This window comes from Falco biarmicus, chromosome 6, assembly GCF_023638135.1.
Source record: "Falco biarmicus isolate bFalBia1 chromosome 6, bFalBia1.pri, whole genome shotgun sequence".
Classification (NCBI taxonomy): Eukaryota; Metazoa; Chordata; class Aves; order Falconiformes; family Falconidae; genus Falco; species Falco biarmicus.
Genome location: NC_079293.1, coordinates 56,039,348 through 56,055,495, shown reverse-complemented (window position 1 = coordinate 56,055,495; position 16,148 = coordinate 56,039,348). Strand labels below are relative to the sequence as shown.

General features: G+C 37.4%; 1 protein-coding gene across 2 annotated transcripts in view; it reads right to left on the bottom strand.

Moving 5' to 3' along the window:
- Positions 1-276: 276 nt before the first annotated feature.
- The window catches only part of ARHGAP18 (Rho GTPase activating protein 18), a 100,976-nt gene continuing 85,104 nt past the window's right edge, over positions 277-16,148 (bottom strand). For both annotated transcript variants that reach the window (XM_056344089.1, XM_056344088.1), the window contains exons 10-15: positions 15,344-15,426; positions 13,176-13,382; positions 12,216-12,362; positions 6,487-6,611; positions 5,234-5,295; positions 277-2,621 (exon numbers count right to left, since the gene is read on the bottom strand). In XM_056344089.1, the coding sequence (XP_056200064.1) occupies positions 2,530-2,621; positions 5,234-5,295; positions 6,487-6,611; positions 12,216-12,362; positions 13,176-13,382; positions 15,344-15,426 (716 nt within the window). In that variant the 3' untranslated portion in view covers positions 277-2,529. The remainder of the gene's footprint in view (positions 2,622-5,233; positions 5,296-6,486; positions 6,612-12,215; positions 12,363-13,175; positions 13,383-15,343; positions 15,427-16,148) is intronic.

Below are 16,148 nucleotides of genomic sequence, written 5' to 3'. Positions count from 1 at the left end.
GCTGTTCCCTTGCATATACCCAGTAAGTGTTACATTACAGATTTAGCTAAAGTGCACTGTGATTGCAGTGAAATTTTAAACTTTGAGCCAATATTTCTTTTTCCAGCAAGCATTCATGTTGCCAAGACCCCTTCTAACTTATCAATGTCTCTCTTCATGTGCAAAACTACAAACTACCTACAAAGATATAAAGTGTGAAATTAAAAAACAATCACCACTTAGTATCAATTGTGTATGCTTTACATACAAATACAAGAATTCAAATGAGAAAAGAAGTCAGAAAAAACATTTAATTATAAAAGAGCTTTTTAAATTAAAAAAAGATAATGGCACTAAACCAGAAACAAAGTTATTTAAGAGATCATAGCCACAGGGCGGTTGTAATTTTATACTGAAACTGTACAGCTGTTACTATCATCTGCACTTCGCTCCTGATGAGAATAACATCTAGAGTTCCAGTAACAAGTAATCTTTTACAGAACTATAATGTATTATGAAAACACACATCATTTTTGTATTACATGACAAAAAAATCCTTATATTTATTCCATTACATTCATAAATATTCACCTAAGCACTGTACTGGTTTTCTACGCTACTCCTTACACTTAAAGAACAGGGAGTGTAGTTTGTTCTACTGACAAAAGTGATTTGTCTTACAGGGTTCACCCACAGCGGCACAGTGCTATACCATGTCGGGGTACCCAGCTAGATGGAGCATCAAGGGCAGTACAGTCACATTTCATCCTGCTTTTGAGAATCTTTCAGTGCTTCCTTTCCATATGAAGACAGCCTTTGACTTTAAAAAACAATAAATACATATGCCCACAAAATTGTTCGTATGCTGTGGATAACTAATCAGTAGATGTCTAATTTTTCTATGACCTTTCAGAGTTCTGTTTCACTGCTTGTATATGAAAGGGAGAGTTCCAGTGGTTACTTTGGGAACAACACAGTCAGGGCCTGTATTCAAAGCTCAGCAGAAAGGCCCTTTATTCCTTTAATCAGCTTTGATCATGTAAAAAAAAATGTAATTCAGTCCTTGATTGTATGTAGAATACTCCCTATGAGGTCAATATAATTCTGTGTGTGCACTGAAAGAAAGTATTTCATTCCAAGGATATAATTTCACAGTAGTTATTTCAGGTAGTCAGCAGGTGTGAGAACTTAAGAATGGCTGAGCTAGTTTACAAATAAATTGTAAAGTGGTACATAAGTTAGTGAGCCCAAAGCATCGCTGTGGGACTGGGGCTCTGCAGCTACAGCCCACAGCTCTCTGCGATGCAACAAGCCACAGCAGTCTATAATTCATTATTAGTGAATTCCACAGGGAGTTTTCAGTCCTTCCCTGCAAAGTGAAGGACTTGCAATAGTTCACCATTGCACTATTAGTTTTTGAAGTGGTGTAGACAGCATCTATCAACGTCAGGGAAATCGGAACTTGATTTCTAGCCTTGTCCAGGACAGACAAGACATACAGCTGATGGTAGATAATATCCTAAAAGCCTATGTGAACTCCACAGTAGACCTTTACACTGATTTTGAGTGAAAGGTTTGGTGGTTTGCTACCTATAAAATTTAGGCTACAGTTTTCCTCCACAGTTATTTTAAACTTCCTAAAAGTTTTGACTGTGCTAGTAATTGGCAGGCTTTGGCATTCACAAAATGCAGTCTATCAGATGTCCAAAACCAGTGTATGTAATATGGCTGCACATCATTGCTGAAAAACCTAAAGGTCTTTCTAGTGCATGACAATTTTCCATAAAGGACACTGCCAAGAGTGCTGAGCTTTAAAAATGACTCACCTTTTCACATGGTCCTTTTTTTTTTTTTTCTTTTTTTTCTTTTTTAATAATCTCAAGAATACAATCAGCTGGAATAGGAATAAAAAATATTTAAAAGATCTAAAATAAAAGCTCCATAGAAAGCATTTTCATAGTTGCTTTTAAATAGTTTTCGGCAAACTACTAGAAAGTGAACAAAATTAGGACTTTCAAATACAAAATATATTGCATTGCAGTTTTTTCCCGTGAATTTCACACTTACTTGGGAAATTCATATAACTGGTTTTAGGTATTTTTAATACCATGCCATTCAGAAGTGCTGATCAGGATTTGGTTCTCTAGTCTACTAGCACTGTAAAGACCTATATGAACATACAATTCTACACAAACAGATTGTAGAACTCTTAATATAAAGAGGTTAAACATCTGTTTGAAAAATAAATTCTTCTGAAACAAGACCTACCAGATGGGAGGTAGATTAGTGCCATTGAAATATTTAAGGTACTTACTCTCATTTCAAATACGAGTAGGAAACTGTGCTATCTCCAGAACTTTTCTGCAAGCAAAACTGAAAAATTACTGGTAATCATTGCTGGGTTTCCATCACTTTTCTTTTTTTTTTAAACTGGATAAGGGACTATTAATATAGATAACAGTTGAACGTTGAAAGGACACACTATCCCTTTGAAACATTCACCCTTACAAAGTAAGTCCACAGGTTGTTCTTGTGCCATTATTTGTGAGTTTAGCTCTGCTTAGATTTTATAACCCACTCAGCATTTGGGTTGAGCTGGTATAGGTCCTTCATGTAGGTATCATCATCAAGGCAGCGTTCTCCTAGAAACACAAGAGAGATGTGGTTACATCAGTACCAAAAAAAGAAAGGAAACAACTTTCAAAGTTCTTGTCACTGTCTTATTCTATTTAGGTTTTTCTTCAAGCCCTCTCTGTAGTATTAAACAAAGGACGATGCAGCTAAAATGCTCTTACCCTTCCTATCTGTCCTGGGGAGGAAGGGGGACAGAGGAAGAGGTAAGGAGAGTAGGGGCTCTGCCACACACATCTGTGGCACGTTCTAGATCACACTTTTCACACAGACCATGTACATGGGAGCTCCCCTCTGTGAAGGTTTAGGAAAAAAGGAGCAATGCCCTGGTCCTCTCGTGGTTCAACATAAACACTAGGTTTGCACAGAAGCCCACTAAAATTTCAGGTGATTTCCCCCTTCTTAAATGGAAAGCTTGAGTAAGGTTTGTCCTTGCTAAGGTGTTCTCCCTATCCTGCTCCTCTTGGTCAGCAGTTCTGCATAGCACTTGCAATGATTGCTGTCCTAGGAGGGAAAAGCAGTACAGCGTTCTCGGTGCATTACAAGCAATTCATTTATGTCTAGTAGCTATGATGAAAATAGCAGATGCTGATGCATCAAGATCTGCATCTCCTGCCACTTCCCTATAGGGAAAGCACTATCTCATGCATTTGCAGCTATACATCACAGCCCCTCTCATACTCCACTGTGCATGTGGCTGGGGTAGATGGCCCATGTGCCAGCCAGACATTTCCAGCACATGTGCTCCTGAAGCAGGAGGCAAGCAAAGGTGTGACACTGCAGCTGGGTTTGTCTGCCAGCCCTTTGGACTCCTTGCAGGGCAGGCAAGAAGGCAAGAAACCCTGCTCGACCAGGCTTGGTCTCCATCTGCTCCCTCTCCATTTGCTCTCCTTGACAGGTGGCAGCCTGTCTTCCCTCTAGGATTTTTATCCCAACCGACATGACCTGTACTGCCCACGCTGCTGAATTAGGCCCTCTCCCTCACACAGTGCAGCATGTTCAGGCAGAGAGAGCACTGGGACAGTGGTTTGCCACGTCCCTATCCAGTCCCACGCACAAAGCAATGGCAGAAGTCCTGTTCAGTATCCTGAAGCCCTACGACGTACTGAGTACTCAAAAAATATCTGAAGGCTTCAGCACCTCCATCTGCAGGGGACAGGATTGCAGCACTGTGCATGGTACACTCATATGCTTATGCTTATAATTGTACCATGAGCCTGTCGAGGCTTCTCACTTTGGGGCTCCCTCTACATGGGTCAGCCACTTTGGGCAGGGAGAGAGAAATGGCAAGAGATCATGACAGCTTGTTTACTTAAACCTGTACAGCAGGTTAAAGTCAGGAAGTTTCTCTTATCTCAACTGAGAGAATAAGGACCAGCATTTGTAAGGGCTGATTAAAGTTGCAATTGTCTGGAAAGATCCTATTTCATAACAAAACAAATCTGCAACTATCCATGTATTTTCACTGACAGACATACAATTTCTGTCACGTCTAAAGTAATAGTAGGTTGTTCTAGTCTCATTGGAATTCTGTTACAAAAACTTTTTTCTACAATGATTACAGCTCTGTACGATAAATCAGATATTCCTTCAAAAAAATCTTATATCCGGGATCACAACCTGCTTTAACAGCAAATGTATGTACATACTGGATATGCAAGAGAACATACACTATATTGATCTGCCATCCAGATATCTTAGTAACTTCTTTTTTGCCATCAGACTTAGTAAAAACACTAGAACATATCTGGTTTAGGGAGCTTAGGGAAGTGTTATTTTTAGCTTACTTTACATCTTTTGGTTTAGACACACACAAAAAAATTGATTTAAAATAGTGATTAGATAAAACAAAAATGCTAGAAGTAGCTATTTACACACAGGATTTAAACATGCAGAGTACAGAAGTACTGGGTATTCATGAAATTTTATAACTTGAAATAAAGTTTAACAGGTAACAGTTAAAAAGAAAAAAGTAAATGTAAGCCCAATCCAATACTGCTTTTTAGTTCTTTTTTTTTTTCCCCTGAGCATATGAAAAATACTGTGATTAGAACTGACTCCCAATGTGAAAATACTTTTGCATTCATTGAAGAAAATTTCAGACCTGTGTTCAAAATTATCCTTTGGCAATAACCTTGCTGATCTGCTATTTTCTTCAATCAAGAGGGTGTGGAAGATAAAGAGCAGGAAAAACTAACTACTGGAAAATTTCATCACTAGGTCATCTTTCTGGCTGAGTATTTTTTTCCCCAAAGGAACCTGCAAGCAATGCTCAAATGCTGAGCATGAAGGGCTATGAGTTCACTTATTATGCTTTGATACGAACTGATGAGCAAGATGAACTCCCAAACACCTTCCTATCCAACCTTTCTGTGCTTCTTCACTGTACATATCTATCAGGAACATCTGTTACAGCTGCCATCTTCCTCTGGGAGAAATAGTAAGATACTACTAATATGATGATCACACTGACAGCTCTGCTTCCTTCTCCCCAAGGTTAACTGTCTGCCTTAGTGTCAGGGAGAACTAGGGACATGAATAAAACTGCAACCACAGTGAAGCCCACGGACAACATGCCAAGGAATCCTATTCTAGCAAAATGTTGTTCAGAAGCCATTCTTACCAATATTTCCTCCTATTTCATAAAGAAAGACCTCTTCTTTCTTGAGTGTTTGGACATTTCCACTGTCAGGAACAAAACACAATGAATAACTATATTGTGAAAGAGCTTGTACATTGGCCACTTAGATGTGTCTGGGAGAAATTATGCTAATGAAGATCAGCAGTGTACCTGTCATAAATCCTTTGTGTTTATACTCATTTACTGATACAGTAAGTGAACAAGAACACCCTTGCATGCTAGTGCAAATGATAAGTCCTGCAAGTGAGCAATGCACTATAGAAAAGGTAAAATAAGATAGATGTGAGGAAACTGTGGGGTTTAGAAAAGAATTGCACTGTTATTAGCAAGTAGCTTGATATTTACCCTCTGATTTCTCTTTCACTGCTGCTGCAGAAACAAGTATTTCCCCCAAATACTTCCTACTTCTGGAAAAACCTTATGGTTGGGTGGGAGAAAACATATTCTCTCTGGTTTTAATTTTGCTGCAACTAATAGTAGTAAAAAAGACAGTGGAAGAATGAAGTCCCCGTATTACAAGGGGATTATATTATTCTCACTGTCTAATTGTAATAATATATGCTCCAGCACAGCCAGAAAATAACTTTCTGTTAAAAGTATAAACCTCTAAAAAGAGCATTTAGGAAAAAGCATTTCTTAATCTCAACTACCATATTATTGCTTTTGTATGAATAGTTGTATATGCAAATGTGTGAAGTATTGGGGGTTTGCTAAGTCTGTTCTGATTGATTTCTTACTTTGCTCATATATGTAAAAAAATAGATGTAAAAGCTTGATTAAAACTTCTCCCTTTGTAAATGGATTTGGATGACTCAGATGTAGCTTTTCTTTTAAATCACTGTACATGCATGACATTTGCACATACTTATATCCCAATACCTATACTGTTGCTATATTTATATATATTAACAAAATATTTTGTCTTTTCCTCATTTCTTTGCTTTCTAGACTTATTTTCTTGGAGTTCCCTTCTGTCTTGTCCACAGAAATTTACAAAACTGTTCCCAACCCATCAGATTAAATAGCAGTTGATTTTTTACTAACAGCACTCATGTTCCTGAAGGCTTTGTGAGCTTTAATGACATTAGAAGCATTATGTTAATTCCTCAAGCATGTATTCTAATGGCCAAATTTGGCCAAAAAGTTCATGAACTCTCATGAACTTAAAGTACGTAAAAACTTTTTTTATAAGCCACTTTTCCCAAAATGATAGCAAAACAAAAATGTGATCGTACCTTTTCTGGCTGAGAAACCTGGCTACTACATCACCAGCTTTCAGTTCTTCTGTCAGCTGTATTGCCATGGAAACTTTCGAAAGATGAGGCGCTTGCACCCGTATCACTCCCTGAGGAACATCAGCCTGCAAAGCAATAACACTGCTGGAACAAAGCTGCTAGCAGCTGTCTTTGATAAGCTTCTCAAAATACAGTATGGAATAAGTAACTTAGTACAGTGCTCTGTACTTTACTGTACACTTTGCTGCAGAAATATGTAACTACACAGTAATTCATTAAATTACATCAGACTTTCAAATCTCTTTTTAGTAACAGGGAGAACTTTGGAACTAAAGAACAGTAGTGTTTAATTATTTTTCAAAGATGTTAAGAATAACAATAAAAATTACTGCTACATTAAGAACACACTTCGGTATGATAAGAAGCATACGAGATTGATACAGAAGACTTGCTAGAGGCATGAAAGCCAGGCAACCCCGCTGCACCACCACCCCACTAAAACTTCCAGAAGAAACCTTTCCAGTTTCATTTAATCTGAATTCCATGCCAAAAAAAGAAATCACGAAGTATTCATGGGTCAGTCTACTTTAAGTGATTCCTCTTTTCAAATACAATTTCCTTTTAAAACATACTCTCTACTGCAGTTTTTTCTCCCTATTTTTTATTCTCTAGAACATATTCAGCGAGTCAACCTGCAGGTCTGATTACATAATGGATTTGTATTTTATTTCAACCCCAAAATCCTTGATGATGAATATCAATCATATTAGTTACAGAGAAGGAGGACTCCAAAGGACAGTTTTTCTGTTCAACTTGCAGCACATGAGATTTGAAGTTATAAAAGCATCATTTATTTGTGAATAAGGTCCTAATTTCTGTTCCTGGAAATCTTGAAGTAATTTTTCTATTCGTATTACATTACCATTTACCCAAATGTACTCATTTTGACAGGAGAAGAAATGTGTCTCAATAGTCAAGGTTGATTAAGACAGTTCATTCTCTTCCCCCCCTCTATTTACTCCAACTGTAAGGCTGAACATTTCTTCTTCCATAATCAATGAAAAAATCTGGGCATCTGTGAATCTAGAATAGGTTCTCTGAAACCATCAGAGTTAAACGAATATAGAACAAGTACAAATGTGAGCAGAATCAGAAGCACAGCTTCCTGGGAAAGCTAAAGGCTCATTATTATACAAGTGATGAGCTATGGTATTAAAAAACTAAACAATCTTTCTATATTCAGTCTTATTATTTACTGATTTAAAAATACTCAACACAATTATTTTATGTCTAAAGCATTAAGAATCATCAAATTGAGAATTTGCTTTGTAGTAATCATGGAATCAAAGATTCCTAAGATTGCAATGGATTTCAAAGAGCAACTCCCTATATTTACCCCTGAATTTGTCAAATCTCTTCTTTAAGGCTTCCACCTATGGAAACAGTGGCTGTAGCCATCTGCTAGGAAGTTAACTCTTGCTTAAAAAGCTTTTGCCTCTTTTCAAACTGTTGGGATCCTCACAAAAGGAAGGGAAACCTTTAAGGATGAGAGGGTTATTTACAGATGTCCCTAACTGGTCTTCCATCAAATTCAGCACAGTACATTTAAATTGGTTTTCATTTTTTTTATACAATTACGTATGATTGTCTCAGATGATTTTAATGGAGTTTTTCCAGCCTTCAGCTGGATAACAGGTTTAGGATTTTTTTCTATACAGCAGACACATGAAAAATTATTTACAAACCTGCCTGCTTTGAGTATATGAAAGAAAGAACAAGAAACGGCCACAGACCTGTAACATTACAGTCACAGATCAAACAGAATAATTACTTTGTTTATTCAGACAGAATCATTATCAGCTCAGCTAATTAATGCATTTTGCCACTTTCACCACCTGCATTTACAGAAGAACTCATGCTCATCTGCACAGTCTGCTCGTGGTGCCTAACTATAGAGAGAACAGATACTGAGCATTCCCCTAGCCCATTCACCGTGCGACTTGGTGGGAAAGAAAATGTGGCCATCAAGCACCCAGGAGGAGAGTCACAGAAGGAACTGTTCTCTGCACAGCACAGTTCAAAACATCCAAGTTAGGGCTTCGTATCGTAACATATAAGCCAGATACCTGTAAGGTGATTGACAACATGCTGAAACGCGAGTCACCTATACCATTCAGTTTGTGAGTCCCCTCTCCTACCTCACAGGCTCTCTCAGGGTGAAGATTACAACACTGAAACCTCTGGCTGAGTTAGGTACTTGCACACTTTAAAAACCTGAAGAGAGATACATCCTTAGTTGGTGGAAAATACACTGGCCTACAACATTTAGTCTGTAGAGCAGGCACAGCAGTCACCTGTGAGGTACCCTTCTTTCAAACCCTTTCTTTTCAGAGGGACTTCAATATATCTCTCACAAAAGAACCACAGCTGCTTGGCTATGGGGTCTGGGGTGGGTCTCTTAGAGACTCTCCGTTCCATTTTGCATGACACACTTAAATATACATCAGGCTAAATGTAGAGAGGAACGAGGTGACTATGCAGTATTTTCACTAATGACTCAGATGATGGAATATAATAAATACTTACTAAATGTGAGAATACCAAGCAGGAAAGAAGCATAAGCATTATGAAGAACAAAACTGGAATTCAAAAGGATCTTGCCACATAGGAGACCTAGTCTGAAAGAAACGTGATGCACACTTTCTCTTTGAACTGCAAAGTGTTGCACCTAGTCTGGGACAAAAAAACTATAAAACTATATAAAGAGAAATGATTTAGCAGGTAGCAATTTTTTTAGTAAATAATCTGGCACTGCAGTGGATAATAAATTCAGCCAGTCAGTAACGCTAGAGTGTGAAAATCCAAACAGGTTATGCAAACAGAACAGCTATGGGATACAATGGTTATTCTAACCTGTACTAGATAAGGCCAGTAGCATTGTGTTGTGCTGCTAACATAACTGCTCCTTTTTTTGGAACACTTGCAACATACAGAGAAATAAAACGACAGATGGAATAAACCTGACTAATGCTAGTAAGTAAATTTCCTGAGGGCATCTTTCTTTGCCTGGCTAGAGCATTATGCACCCCAACTGCAACATAAAGACTTGATCCCTAATGCTGACCCGGGGCCACAGGTATGTGTAGATATCCTGAAAAGCAATTAATACTCACGAGCCCTCTAGTATTAACCATTCTCAATTAACCCTCATGAGCCCTCTAATATTAACCATTCTCAGCACTGTACAGACATCTTGCCCCAAGTTTGCAGTCAATGCTATTTAGCCTGTCTTAAAAGGGGAAATGTGATTGCTAGAGAGACCTCATCAGAGTGAAGATGAAATTTTATCCAGATGAGCTGACTGCCAATAAGAATGCAGATATTGCGATAGTTCTGGAGGCTATGGAAATGACTCAAGCTCTGTCCAGCTATGTTTAATCATGTGTTGTGCCACAGCATGTGGTAGACTAGAGCAATTTTTACTTAGTTTTTATTCAGCTGCTTGCAAGATAATTAGCTCTTAAAGTTTCAAACATTTTTCACTGGAGTGGGGATTCACCACAGTCTGGGTGCCTCACTTGCCATCTAATAGTGAATGCAGTTCAGGAACTGCACAGGAAAATCACCTCAGTTTCAAGTTAAGGCAGTATAAATTGAAAATTTGGGGCGGGGGTGGGAACACAAGAAATTTTCCTTAGAGAATGAGACATTTTTTTACTTGGAAAAATGTATCAAATTGGCATTCACAATGAAGCCTTATGAATTTGTGAATATGATTTTAAGACTAATATGTTCTTCAGGCACCTAAATTACTGAATGCTTCAAATAAGCATGAAGGATTTGTGAAAAACTCGAGCGTTTAATTTTGAAGAAAATCCCCACAGAATTCTAAGGCTTAAAGAAAATTATTGAATAGAAACTTTACATTTACATTTGAGTAAGAATGTATTACATGAGACTTCAGCCCTAACTCCCCAGAGGATTAAAAAGGCATATTTTACTCTAAAAGACCAAGAGCACTGAATTATAAAAAAAAAAATCCAATACCTGAAGTTGTAACAGCATTTGCCTATTCAGTGTATGTGCTGTTATGTCTATGTTGACCAGGGGATGGCAGCAGTATCAGCTCATCATAACTCAGCTGAATTGTATTCAAAGAATTCTTTTCTTATTACACAGTGTAAAACAAATGTCAGTGTTTAATTAGCTGTATTTTAAAATTGTATGTAAGTCCTCATTCTGTGTACAGATTCTTTCATATAGACAGATATGAAAGTAAGGCAAAGTGATGCCTTGGGAATTAATCAATTTCGGACATTAAGAGATGTGTCAAATATTCTGTACAAAATGAGGTAGGAACACTCAAATATAAGTCTCCAGCAGATACTGGATGCAGTTGTTCAAAGGATCCAGCTATTTGCACATTCAAAAACATAAAAAAGGTACACTTGCAAGATCAAACCAGGCAGACTCAAGGGATATTGTAACATATTAATTTTCCATATTCTATTTTTTGGCTTAATAGCTTAAAAAAATGCCTTTATTAGAACATGACAACCCTCTTCTGTACCAGTTTGCCATACACATACTCGACAAGAAAAAGACCATCCAGACCAATGCATTTTCACAAGCTGCCACGAGATGTCTCTAATTCACCAGAATCTTCAATATGACTTCAACCCCCAAGGTGGTCTTTTCATACCACCTAAACCTGATATGTAATCATCATGTTCTCAAGATACACGTATTTGGTGTTACCTGTTTATGTATTTAAAATAACTTTTGAATCATCTGTTTCAAATCAATTATAATTAAGATGCTATACTGTATAGGCTAATGAGCTTCAAAAAATAGTAATTACTAACATCAAGGTACATGAGATACATTTTTTTAATGTTTCAATGTCAGTAGGAACAGCTCAATTAAAATATTTCTGGAGTACAGCAAAAATTAACACTATAATGCCACAAGATTCTTTCTTTTCTTCATTGTAAAGAATGTGTGAGGAGTGTTACGCTGAAACTTATGCCTTGGCATCATTGACAGGTCTGGCAGAAGTCAATTACCCAATGGAGAGATACTGAACTGTAGATTATACATACAGGGGTAAGTTGGGAGTAGACACTTGGACAATATTGCATAAGAAGCAGTTTACCAGTTTTTTACATTTGTTTCATCATTTGGGTTTTCTTGGGGTGGGCAGGCTGTGCATGTTCTGGCATGCTCCACTTTACAAGGAATATTTAAAGATTCGCTGAAGCAAAGAATTCAGTGGTTTGGGAAATCCTGTAGGAGGAAGGATTAAAAGCAGGCTTTGTTTTCAAACACTACTAAATATCAAATAGTTAAATCTATGTATTTTTTAGTTAAATGCATGGTCTGCTGTGACTTCCATTGGGCAACAATGCGTTTGAAGGCATTGTCACAACACTTGCGCCGTCTACAGATACAGACGTAATGTACTTTTGTTTCAGATGCCCAAATTGAAACAACCTGCGGGATATCATTTTTCAGAGAAAAACTATTTTGAAAAATCTGGGAAGACAAAAAAACAGCCCAGCCCTCTACATGTGTCATGCTGGTAACCCATAAACTATGAAACCCACATTATTTTGCTATCTATTGAAATTCTCAGTTAAATAAATGTAGGCATCCCCTCTGCTATATCCATTTTTTCACTATAAATTACTGTCTTATTAACAAAGTATTTCAGATGTATGTTTCCTTACATCATTAAGGGTCTTCTCCTGTTTTTCATGCTTTTCCCGGTCATATGCCATCTTTTTCAGAAGCTTCTTCATTGCTTTGTCCTTCTTCTCCTTCTTCTGGCTTTCAGTGTTTTGTTTTCTCACTTGGTTAACAATAAACTTAGGAATCTAGATAAATATAGATAGTAAGTATGAATATCTACATAATTACCTTATGTCACCAACTCATCAAAACTTTCTAAATCGACAGATTGCCAGGTAGAACTTGAAAAAATAGTATTTATTTCCAGTAATAAACAAAGATTCAAATAATATAAAGCTGTGAAACAGTTTACAAACTACTCCATGTATGATGTTACATTCCATTCAGTAGGCTCTCAGGGGAAGAGAGGTCAAATTATGCAGTGTTTTTACTTTCCTCAGCCAAAAAAATTCACTCAACACTTGGTCTGTACAATGGTGATAATCACTTTTCCTCACATGCAGCAAAGGTCAAAACTGTTTAAAGTTGCTGATGCACAACAAAGTCCAAACTTCTTCAGTTGATCTGAGTTAGAGCTTTCCCTGAGAGCATGACACAACCTCATGTTTTATAAAAACACATTTCATATGTTTGTGTGTTTGAATGAAGTTTGGCCCAAAAGGGAAATGGATTAAACCACTGCATTTCCTGCTAATATCTCTAAGCAGAAAAGAATGAATTCCTCAGAACAACATATACTGATAGGCCAAATACAAGAGTTATTTTTGAGTTTACATATGGTACATACAATATTAAAATTCTGAACATCAGAGCTTAACCATACCGTAAGATGTAATTATTCTGTTTCTCTCCCGTAAGAGTTACCTATGAGCAAGAACCCAGCTGGATGGGGCTATTCTTTCTCTAAATCATGGAAATAAGTTCATATTACTTCTTTGTTCAGTTGCCTCATTTGCAAAATTTATGATTCCCCCCCAGCCCCTTAAGAATACACTTACTGTCCAGAGAAGTTTTTGGTACTGAATCATAAAGCGCATGACATTTGCTGTTCCAGCTGCCATAACAAACTCGCTTTGTTCAATAGTCTTTGAGCCAAACCCATGAAATGTGAAAAGGTTTGGGGCCATCACCATTGCAACATTCTTTAATGTCATTTTATTCTTGTCTCGATGATCAATTACTCTTTGGAGGAATTCAAGCAGTACCTGAAATAACAGCAGAACTTACAGCTCAACTCTGCACATAAAAAAGTTACAAGTGAAATGTGACGTTACGTATTTTTGGAAGAAGCTCTCCATTTCCTAATAAAACCCATTAAAATCAATCAGTAATAGGAAGTGTATATATGTTTGTTTACAGGACTGTAATGTGAGTTTTGTTTCCTTTACGTAATGATATTTTTTTAATTGAAATTGAATTTAGGTAAATAATTTTGTTATTTTTGTGGATAATGCTTTCAAAAGCAATCAAGTGACTTCAAAGCACTGCACAGTAAGGTTTTTTTTTTTAAAACCCTCATTATGTAGGTGCCTAAGTACCTTTTTTGCTGACTGACTGGGTACCAAGCGAAAATGGATTCCAAATAAAATATAAAAATAAATGTAGTTTATTATATTACAATGTAATAAAGGAAAATAGTATGCAATATGATAAAAGGAAACAGTACTAGTCATTATGCATAATATGATAAAAGAGCAATAGGAGCGATGAATCAAATCATTACTGCAAAGCATTACAGTGATTAAGAAAATTATAAATCACCAATTACCACCTTAATAACAACATCCAGGCCCACACTTGAGCTGGGAAGTCCCGTTGCAGCCAGCACCAGGAATCTTTCAGTAACTGGGAAGCTCCTACATGGCGCATCCACCCTTAGGTGAGGCTTCTGACCCAGTCCCAGAGCCTGCCTGCCTTTTTACTCAGCAAAACCAAAACCAGCTTACATGCCTAGTGTATGCAAGCTTTTAAGGTTGTGCCACGTGCAGGCATGCACTGTCTCATGATCCACAAGGTCCGCACACGCCAGGGACATTGGACAGACGCCCGAGCGTGGTTGAGTTACTGTCACGACACAGCTGCACACAGTAGTTATTGTCAGATGGTCCTGCTCACATCCTGTCTGTTCAGGGGGCTCAGGACAAGTACCACCTGTGCGATTCGTTAAATGTGGTTTATAGTTGTCCTTGAGCTCACTGTCCAAGTTAAACAATTCCTAATTAAATACATGATCAAAGACTTTTTCATAAGCAGTAATCAATCATTATTTAATAAACTTTCACCATAGTAGCATCCCACAGATCCTTGTGAAAAAAACTATTGGCTTTTCTTAAACTGAAAGTGAACACAATAGTACCACCTGTCATGATTATCAAAACATGGAGCAGCTGGTTCTGCAAGGTTTAATGATTAAACCACTGCATTGTGAATGACAGGTAGCCAGTCAGAAACTGACAATCTTCAATTAATTCAGTTCCAGATACTTGTAACTCAACTCAGGAGCCCTCCTGACTGCCTCCACACAGTAAATAAACTCAAAAAGAAAGTCATATTTAAACAATAAAACCTAATAGGATCTTTTGCCCGTAATAAAAGATGTTCTGCATCCTACGCAAATCCTGAAAATTCATTTTTGATATAATATACTCTGAAAAAAGATGAATAGCTTTTCTACAAAAGGACAAGCCCAAATTGGAAGACTCCATGTAACATGCTGCAAATACCAATAGGAAATGTAAATTTCTAGCTTATTGAGAATAGAAACAAATAGCACAGAGAAAAGTGTGGAATAAAAATGAAGAGCTAAACCCATTTCATAAAAGCAAACTTTCACCCACAGTATTCTAACACTGCTTATTTTTTGTATTGGAAGTTACAACTAAGGGGAACAGAACTTGTAAGAGAAAAGGTCATTCACTTGGAGATTATTATTGCAATCTCCTGGAACAATTTCAAGTCACATTCTTAGAAGTCATTTGGGAGAAATTAGGGTCCTAAGGTTGTTTTTTTCTGAAGTTGTGTGAAATATGAAGAAAGAAAGAGTCACTAGTTTCAGCATTAACTTTGAACTGAAAAAAAAATGTTAAAAGACAATAGCATTCATTACAGTGAGTTCACAGAAACAGACAAAATACTTGTGTAGGAAAAAAGTATTAGCAATTCTAACCTTCAGAGTGTCTCTGTTTGCTTCAGGTAGAAGGAGAACCAAAAGATTCAAAGCTTGCAGTTGCTGTTTCTTCGTTGGAAGATCTGCCAGTGAAGCACAAGAAACTCAGTGTTTTAAAATTGTCATTTGTCCTCTTCAAAAAGCATGATTTCAAAGTGGAAACCTCTTGCAAAATGCTGAATACATACACATGGCTAATTGTCATAGTATGACAAATGACTGGCAGATCCTGATATTCACTTCCAAATGTTCTTTTAGTATTCAGTTGCTGTATGACTCAGCAGTCTTCTGGCAATATTTTCTAGATGGCTTGTGATTCTTTATTTTGTAGCATTACAAGAAGAAATATTCAGCTAACGCTTCCTCCCTTTTTGAACCTGTGCCCCAACACATGAAAGGGTATATTCAAAACTGCTTTCACAGTTTCTCTGATTGCCTTAACAGTTGCATAGTCTCCCAAGTCACCCACACAGAATGAATACCACATGTTGCTGAATAAGACAGGTCTCCAGCAATGTAAGCAGCAGCAGCTGCAATGGCAAACCAGTGGGGATAAAGCCAAGAACAGAGAAGTTTAACACATATCTATGGCAGTGAGTGCCGTACCAAACATGGCAAGCTATAATATTAGAAAAGTGACATTGGCTCTGCCTTTTACCCAATTGCTCGGTGGTGCGTCATTCACCCAAGGTGCAGGATGAGTGCATCCCTACACTCCTCCACCTCCTAGAACAGCTCCTACGTTCTGGCGGTGTTGAGCAGCAGAAAACCCCAACTCTCTCACGCTTGTCACTTGTGATAAATT